The following is a 9,053-nucleotide window of genomic DNA, read 5'->3' as shown; positions in this document are numbered from 1 at the left end:
CCATACAAATTCCCAACTTTTGCTCAGTCCAATCTCACCACTTGTATGAATGATGACAAAATGATGAGGACAACACAAACACCCAGTCATCTCGAGGCAGGTGAAAATCCCTGACCCCACTGGGAATTGAACCCGGGACCCCTGTGCTCGGGAAGTGAGAACACAACTGCGAGACCACGAGCTGCGGACTTAAAAATATTCCTTAACAAACTTGAAGGTGGTCTTGACAATATCGGGGACCTAAACAAAACAGTTATAATATGTGGAGGCTGTTAAGACTCTAAAAATCAGAAAATCAACAGAAAAAATTGCTGATCGACAACAGGTATGAAAATGTCATGTGCTGAAAAACGAAGATTATATGGCATCTCCAAGTCTTCCATAGTATCCAATGAAGTCCTTGCATATTTCAAGAATTATAAAATGATACTTAAAAAAGTGACCAAAAAAGCTAAAGTAATGGCAAATGACTGCTATATAAATAACTCCAATAACAAAATGAAAGCTGTACGGAATATAATGAAACAAAGAACTGACACTGTTTCTCCTCAAAATTCTAGTATTAAATTGAATTGTAACGGCAAAGAAATTAATGATCCTAAAGAAGTAGCAAATGTGTTCAATACTTATTTTAGCAATATATTAATCGTTGAAATCAAACCTAACCTTGCAACACAAACTGTCCAGTATCATCTGTATATACCAACATAAATCCTACTTCACTGTTTCTCTTTCCAACAACCCAGAAAGAAGTCCTGTAAGTTATCAAAATTTTAAAAGTGAATCATTCCATTGAAATAGATGGTATCCCAGACAGCATTATTAAAAAATGTGGAGATCTCATTATTGAACCATTAGCTCACCTTTATAATAGTTCCTTTCAGACTGGAATTTTCCCATCACACCTAAAAACAGCTAAGTTCAAACCACTATTCAAAAAAGGTAAAAAGGATGAAGTGGCTAACTACAGGTCCATTGCTCTACTATCTGTATTCTCAAAAATCATAGAAAAATTTTTTCAAAGAAGAGTAGTAGATTTTCTGGAAGAGCACAAAATACTATCCACAGCACAACATGGGTTCAAGAAGGCCGATCAACTGATACAGCAATTTTTCAACTACTAAGTGAAGCACTTCAGAAACTAGATAATGGTGAAAACATCATTGGAATATTTCTAGATCTCTATAAGGCTTTTTATATCATAGATCACACAAAACTACTGCTTAAGCTTGACAACATGGGGATTAGAGAAACATATAACAACTGGATAAAGTCATACTTAAGCAGTTGAAAACAAGTGGTTGAAACGCAACATCAAAATTTCATAAAACTCACTAACTCTATTCAAACCATGAAACCATTAAATACCATCCAGTTTGCTGATGATACAAGTGTGCTAGTGAGTGGGAAAGAAATGGAAATGCTTTAGAAGTCTACAACAGACACTGAACAATATTGAAAACTGGTTCAGTCACAACAAATTGGTAATAAATGCATGTAAGACAATGGCACTAAATTTCTATAATGTGAAAAAAAGTAAGCAAACTGTTCAGACACAGCTATCTGACAAAGACCTTCAGAATGTAGACAACATTAAGTTCCTGTGAGTATGGCTCCAAGATAACCTTAAATGGGGGACGCATATTGAAAAAGTCTGTAAGAAATTAAGAACTACATGCTACTTACTGAGAATATTAGAGGGATGCTGCAACAAAGATTCTCTGAAAACTGTGTATAATGCCTATATATACTCACAACAGAAACATGGAATCATTTTCTGGGGTAATTCTTCTCTTAGCCAAAAGCACTATAGGCTACAAAAAAGAATTATAAGAATAATGGAAGGTGTAAAATAGAACAAAACCTGTAGACCACTAATTAAAAAGCTAGAAATCCTCCCACTTCCATGTGTATATATTTATGAGATAACTGTGCTTGTGAAAAAATATTCAATGGAAAATCCCACTCTCTTCCAGAAAAACGAAAATATCTGCTCGTATAACACCAGGAAAAAAGGAAACTTTCATTTAGAGCCCACCAACACTATCCTGAATGAAGAAGAAACCCTGAATTATGGGAAAGTTATTTATAATAAACTTCCCCACCACAAATTAAATCAATAAATGACATGGCAAATTTCAAGTCAACTGTTAAGGCATATTTGACTCATCACTGCTTCTATAGCCTCCACGAGTTCCTTGAGGAAGTTCACTAACGATTTGTGTCTTTGCCTTAGTGATGTATCATATACATGTTACTAGATCTTTAATGACTTACCATGTAAATGTAGCTGTAATACAAATATTAATCTGCCAATACAGTACATGCTCTTTCTGCTTTAAAATATCTACTCTTTATTTTTGTACAATATTTGCTCTGTATATTGTAACTCAGTCATCATTTAATGTAGAATTAATGAAGTTAATGCAAATTTAATATTATATTTTGTGATACATTGACTTGTCCTACATCACAATGTACTATTTGTGTATTATATGATTACCAGGACCAATAAAACTCTAATCTACTCTACAATATCAACAAGTTTCATGTGCAAGGAGATATCTAACATTTGTATGGTAACACAATTTTGAACCATCCTGTATACTGTAAATTTTTACACTAGAAAGGAGACAAATTATGACAGTATCAAGTGTGCCCCCCCCCCTCCCCCCTCAGTATTAGGGCTTACTGCAATTTCTCACTAACAAGAAGTCATGCCCAGTCCATCTATGTAGACTATGGAGAAGGGTGATATTCGAGAGGGACAATGCAATGCTGAAATACAGCCACAAAACCATTCAACGTCTGTCAATCTTAATTAGGTGCTCATAAAACAACTTTACCTACACAGTTGTTAACACATTGTTGAAGACACTATTGGAAATGAGGGAAGCATAAGGGTTAACGGGCAAAGCAGTGTCATAGACAAAGGAAGGAGAAGATTAGAAATGAGACAGTACTAAGGAAAAATATGCTGTATGATACAGCAGCTACAGAACCACAGAAAGACTTCGCTACACAATGATATTACAGAAGTAATAAGCTCAACTGGGTGAAGGATGAGAGTGATAAGCTGATGTTACGAACACTGAAAATGTATGTATCACATTTATAATTATTAATGTTTGTTCTAGAAATCAGTAAACATCACCTTTTTTTCTTGAAAAAAACTTCTTTGAGTCCAATTTCTATAACTGGTATTTGAAAATTTAAAGATCGTGTTGTAGAATATGCTTACGGAAAGGGGGTGTATGTCAATATATAGACAGAAGGCAATGAATTTATGTTGCTAAAATTACACAATGGGCTACAGTGTAAGAAAAATGTAAAATACAAAATCTCATCTGATTCCTATGTACTAACATCATTATTTGGTTTGAATTTTGTAATTTGTCATTTTGTGGTTAAACAATTTCTGTGAACTCTTTTTTCACATTGGTAACTTACTGACTGATCATTAAAAATTTATTTTACTTTGAGCTGCAGAGAGCATGACTAAGGAAACCAATGACGTATAAGAAAGTCCACTTTTTAAAAAAACTTATTTTATATATATATATATATATATATATATATATATATATATATATATATATATATATATATATATATATATATATATATATATATAAGCTCAGTTGCTTTTAAATGCTAACAGTACATGTTTACAACAAGCCCATTCATAGCAACAATATAAAAGTGAAGAAAGTGAGCACTAATGCTAAAATAAGATATCCTAATTCTCCATTTGGAAATAACAGAATTTAAATAATCTGCAAAAAAAAGTTCTGATGAGGCACGGATATGTACCTTAGCTTTCAACAGATGTCTTCTTTTCAGGCAGGTGCAGTGATGAAAGTACATACATTAAGCCTAAAATGAAGTTTGGCCGTACAATTGAACCATCCAAAATCATGCACAGTTGATGACCAAAACTATTAAATTTATGACAGTCAATTTAGATTACATATCACAGTTTACGAAAGTAAAAACTGCTCAGATACTTACATTAACTAACACTACAGAAGTTATTTTGTCTAAAAATAGCTAAAAAGTTGCACATCCATCTCTAGTTTTTGTTTTCTTACCTTAATCAATTACTAATTAAATATTGGTTTTATTTACATGGACAACATAGTACAAGGAGTAATACACAACTAAGGATATTGGGAGCACTGCCCCCAGCTGATGCTATAACATACTAGTGGGATGACGGAAACAGCCTTCTATATCTGGTTCTCCATTGCAAGGCGTCTTTTCTTGTGCTGCACAACCATTGTTGAGGCAACAAGGCCTCCAGCCCCAGACGTCAGCCACGCCTCCAGTTGACAATGAGCTTTCTGCCCCGAATGGAGCAGACCTCGCTCGAGAGTGTCGAGGCGGAGAATTCTTCCCGGCTCCGCTTCCATATTCTGTGCCCAGTCTGTCACCTGGCGCAGGCGCTCTCGAAATGTCTGTGGAAAGACAAACTTTTCTAAGCACAGATCTGAAATTAATCCACTTAAGAATAGTTGGTAACATAAGACGCAACTAATGTATCAAATCTGTTCAAAAGAAATGTGCTCTCTTTATAGACAACAACTTCTGAACATTTAAGGAAATTATCAACCGAATTCTTATCAGGATATGCTCAAATATTTGTGTAATGTTTTTCCGTGCATTTTTTCACTTCAGATATAGATGTTCCAGAGGTTTTTGCTCGTGTGTTAAACCATGAACGATCAAACTTTCAGATGAATCCTCCTCCTGAGCAAACAGCATGGATGCATGCACGCACACTGGCAGGGTTACATTCTCTGGGTGGCAGCAGTGTTTAACGCTGCAGCTCTACTGAGGCAAGTGGAGGGAGAGTTGGGGAGGAATTGTTGGAGCCTGGCAGGGGGAGGCAGCAGGTGAATGGGATAGGAATGTGGCACCAGTGAGCTTGTTCTGACTACTCGTGGGGAGTTCGTACAGTGCACAATAATGTGGGAGATAAAACAGTAATAGGGAGACTGCAGAGGGGAGGGTGTGGGAACAGAATGAGAGAGATTACAGTTCACGTGCAGGGTTGGAGGTGGTGCAGGGAAAGGAGCTAGTGGAGTGGAGATTGAGGCCAAGAGGATTGCAGGATTTAACGACGTGTTACAATGAAAATTCTCGTTAACATAATTCACAGAGCTTGGTGTTTGGGGAAAGATGACTGGAGGGATCCAGATGGCATGGATTGTGGAGCAGTCATTGATATCAAAGATGTCTGCAGCAGTGAGTTTCATCGTGGGGTGGTGAACTCTGCTATTGGCCACAGTTTGGCATAGCCATTCACTTGGGTTTATAGCTGATTACCTTTAATCCTTCTGTTATTTATGTCCCAACAAGTAGTTGAGACAAACAATTGCAGGCCAACACTTTTCCTCAAGGCCAAATATTTAGTAAGCATAGCTGTGTCGGGTCTGGCAGTAGCATAGTAGTGTTATAGAATGCATGTTTGTGCTGTAACTATAAATCAGAGTCTGTGTATATCTTTCAAATCATCATTGTATCCATACACCTCACACATGAGTAAATGGTCCATTGTTTGGATTTCATAACACTCACATTCAGAGCTTTCTGACATGGCCCATTTCTTCAGTAGTTGCTTGCATCTGCCAACACCTATCTTAGGCGATTCAAAGTTGTTCACAGTTTCCTTGAGAGGTTCAGTCCTTCAATCTTATTGTTGGGGTCGTATACCAAATTGCAGTTTTGTGTGCACTTGCAGTACATAGTTCCTTCCAGGTTGATTTTGAGTTGAAGCCTTGAATCTCTTCGCTGATTTTCCTGTAAGCTGTCTTGGATTTAGGCCTGTTTGTAGCTGTTAGGTCTTCGTAGATAGGAAGGTCCGGGTTGTCTAGGATTTTTTGTTGTGTTCTTAGCGCTAGCTGTGATTGCCTGATTTCAGTGCATTCTATGATGGCTAGGACATGAAGTCAGGCACAGGGGGTGGCCCTGAGTGTTCCCAAGATTATTTGCATTGTCTCCCTCAGCTGGACATCCACTAGCTACATGTGCATTTCGCATCCACACTGGTGAGCAGTATTCAGCTACACTGTAGACTAGAGCTAGTGCTGATGTCCTCGAAGTGCTCACTCCCCATCCCTACATCATTCCAGCCAATTTCGAAAGGATAGCATTGCGGGATTTTAGTTTCTGTTTTTGTCTTCTAGGTGTGCATTGTATGTTAAGAGTGCAATCTAGTTTCACACCCAAGTATTTAGGCTTAGTCTCATGTCTGATCTGCTGTCCATTCATATAAAGCTGTAATTTTCTGTGATTCTCTGTTGTTAAGGTCCATTTTTGTGTTGATTGTTTTGCTGGGGGCTAGGTGTACGTGCCACTTGGAGTAATATGTGTTCAGGACTTCCAGGTCTGCATTTATTGTTTCGTCAAGATCGCTGAAATTTTTACTTTGATACACGATGGCCAGGTCGTCAGCGTATGCAAATTTACGTGATTTGGTTTCTGACATGTCAGCTATATACAGGTTGAAGAGAACGGGTTCTAGTGCTGAGCCCTGTGGCAGACCATTATTCAGACCCATGCTCTTGCTGTTTATGCCATGAAGTGAGACTTTGATTTTGCTGTGTGTTGACATGTTCTTGAGTAGTGTGTAGGTCTGTTTGCATTTTATGATTCTAGTTAGCTTGAACAATAGCTTTTGCTTCTTTCCAGATCTTGGGGAGAGCACCCGTACTGATACATTCCGTGCAGAGTTTGGCAAGCCACCTTTTTCCTAGAGTTCCCAGTTCAAGAATTCTGGTAGGATCTCATCAGGTCCAGTTGCTTTTTCTTTCTTCATTATCTTCAGAGCCCGTGTAATCTCTTCTGTCTCCACTTCTTTCAGAATGTCCATGTTGGTTGGATTATTGACTAATAAATTGTTCAGGTTTCTGGAAACCTCTTTCTTTTTATATGCCTTTTCATAATATTGTTACATTCCACCCTGGATTTTAGGTTTTTTAAAGTTGTATAATCTGTAACTACTGATACAAAATATGTAGGATGAGGTATGGGTATTCCAAAGTGAAAACTTCGAGACAAATTTTCTGAAGGAAGGGGGAGGTGTTACATCCCAGGACAGTATCCCCTGTGGACACTAAAAATTTGTCCAAGTTCTACATTAGCAGCTCTCGGAAGGCAAACTACCCATTTCAATGACCCATAGCAACACCGACTCAGTCGGTGTTGCCCATAGACTGCTGACTATGGGGAAACCCCGAGTGAGCTGCGGCAAACATGGAAGCTATTGCAGCACAGGGGAATGACTGAGCACCCAAGTCTGCAAGCAAAGCATAATGACATCATGGATCTTGAGAGATATTGTCATACTAGTGACAAAGCAGAGTTTTGTAAGCAAGGCTACATTCAATGCAACAATAAATATTCAGGTGCTGACCCAACAGAAGAGAGCCTCTGAAACGTGAAGTTGCAAAAGTCTGAAGTCACTAGGAGAGCTGACAGCGAGGGAAACCAGAACACATTATGTCATAGCCATCCACACTGCTGCAGAGTGCATGGGAAGTGCCAATGTAAGTATCCCACCCTTCTCATTGCTAAGTGCCGATTGCTGACTGCCCTGTGCATAGCCTCAGCCCTCGTGAGAGTTGTAGCTATCCTGTGAGAGAGAAGGCTATGAAGTTGACCCTCAGTGTGGCTAGCTGCCAACTTCTGATGCAATACCAATGGGGCATGGGGGCCACTATCACCCTACAAGCCTGCCAGAGGCTTGACCTGTGTGACCTGGATGCTGTCTGTCATCTGCCTTTGAGAGTGGGAGCTTTGCTGCTGCTCATTTCATTCCTAGGGTAGACACCAATGCTACCGGCTCCTGTCTCCTTAACGAGAGCCGAGATCTGCAAGTGGACCTGGCTCGAGCTGCAAATCTTCAATGTCAAAGAGAGTACTTTCAAGATCGATATGCAGAGCTGGAAGTTGCCGGATTTTGCAGGTTGGCAGTGGCCCATGATGTAATAGCTTTGCTGAGTTGGCAAACTGCGAGCTGAATGCAAGCTGGCGTTCCACTGCTGACAAGGCACTGCTCTGCCAGCCCGGCCGCAGTGCGACACTTTGAACGACAATCCTGTATTACTGCCTAATAGATATGTTTTTGTCAATGATGTTTTCTTGGTGCTCTCGAGTGCAGCTAGGTCCTCATCAACGCATCCTGCACGGCTCCTGACGACTGTAGGAGTCTGAAACCGGACTCCTATAAAACAGTTTGTTTGATATTGTAACTAAAGTAGTGTGTGTTTAGCACAATTTTTGTCTTCTGCTAAGGAAAAACTACGTGAATTTCATGTCTATGTGAGCATTTACTGATACCTATAGACCAATGTAAGTCATCACTACATGTGCAGCTCAGCAATAGATAATTGCTACTTCAAGTGTTTAATAATGTCTTTCAGTATGGCTCCACTTCACAAGACCTTCCACTTGAATTTTGTTACTTGGCAGGGCAACAGCAAGAAAATTACTGTGTGTGTGTGTGTGTGTGTGTGTGTGTGTGTGTGTGTGTGTGTGTGTTTTAAAGATGATGTAAAGTTTGACATCGTGAGTTAGCAGTAGGCAAATTGTCTAAGTTCAATAAGTTTTGGGGTACTTTCTGAATTGATTAGAAAATGGTTTCACCAGGGTGAATCTAATGAGGAAGCTAACAGGGGTCACAAGGAAGCTAACAGGGAATCTAATGAAGCCCTCTCCTGGAGCTGCAGAACATTTAGTGGGAGTAGATAATGGGGCAGGGAATGAGAATGTGTGTCCTTCAGACCACAGTTAATGGATGCTAGACAATAACTAGAGAGGCTGTGGAGGGAGATTGTGGAGGAGTTGGAATTGACAGTTGGCAGTAAGGCCATTAGGAAGAGAATGTACTCCAATAGTTTGATTTGATTTGAACGTTGAAAACAGATTTAGCCACCTGTCAAGATTTATGAGTAAAGAGGCTTGCAATAATTCTAGGAGCGCGTAAGATGCAGTAGACATCCAATATTGTTAGTAAGCCTCAGTAAGATAGAAACATAAAGAAGAGGATT

At 39.1% G+C, this 9,053-nt stretch overlaps 1 protein-coding gene across 1 annotated transcript in view; it reads right to left on the bottom strand.

Annotated features, from left to right (window-relative positions):
• Nucleotides 1-3,620: 3,620 nt before the first annotated feature.
• The window catches only part of LOC126262987 (DNA replication complex GINS protein PSF3), a 50,073-nt gene continuing 44,640 nt past the window's right edge, over nucleotides 3,621-9,053 (bottom strand). Inside the window, exon 4 of the mRNA XM_049959941.1 lies at nucleotides 3,621-4,457. Within this exon, the coding sequence (XP_049815898.1) occupies nucleotides 4,230-4,457 (228 nt within the window). The 3' untranslated portion in view covers nucleotides 3,621-4,229. The remainder of the gene's footprint in view (nucleotides 4,458-9,053) is intronic.

The sequence above is a fragment of the Schistocerca nitens genome, chromosome 6 (assembly GCF_023898315.1).
Source record: "Schistocerca nitens isolate TAMUIC-IGC-003100 chromosome 6, iqSchNite1.1, whole genome shotgun sequence".
In the NCBI taxonomy this organism is placed as follows: Eukaryota; Metazoa; Arthropoda; class Insecta; order Orthoptera; family Acrididae; genus Schistocerca; species Schistocerca nitens.
Note: the sequence above shows the minus strand (reverse complement) of the source record. Positions and strands in the feature narration are given on the sequence as shown.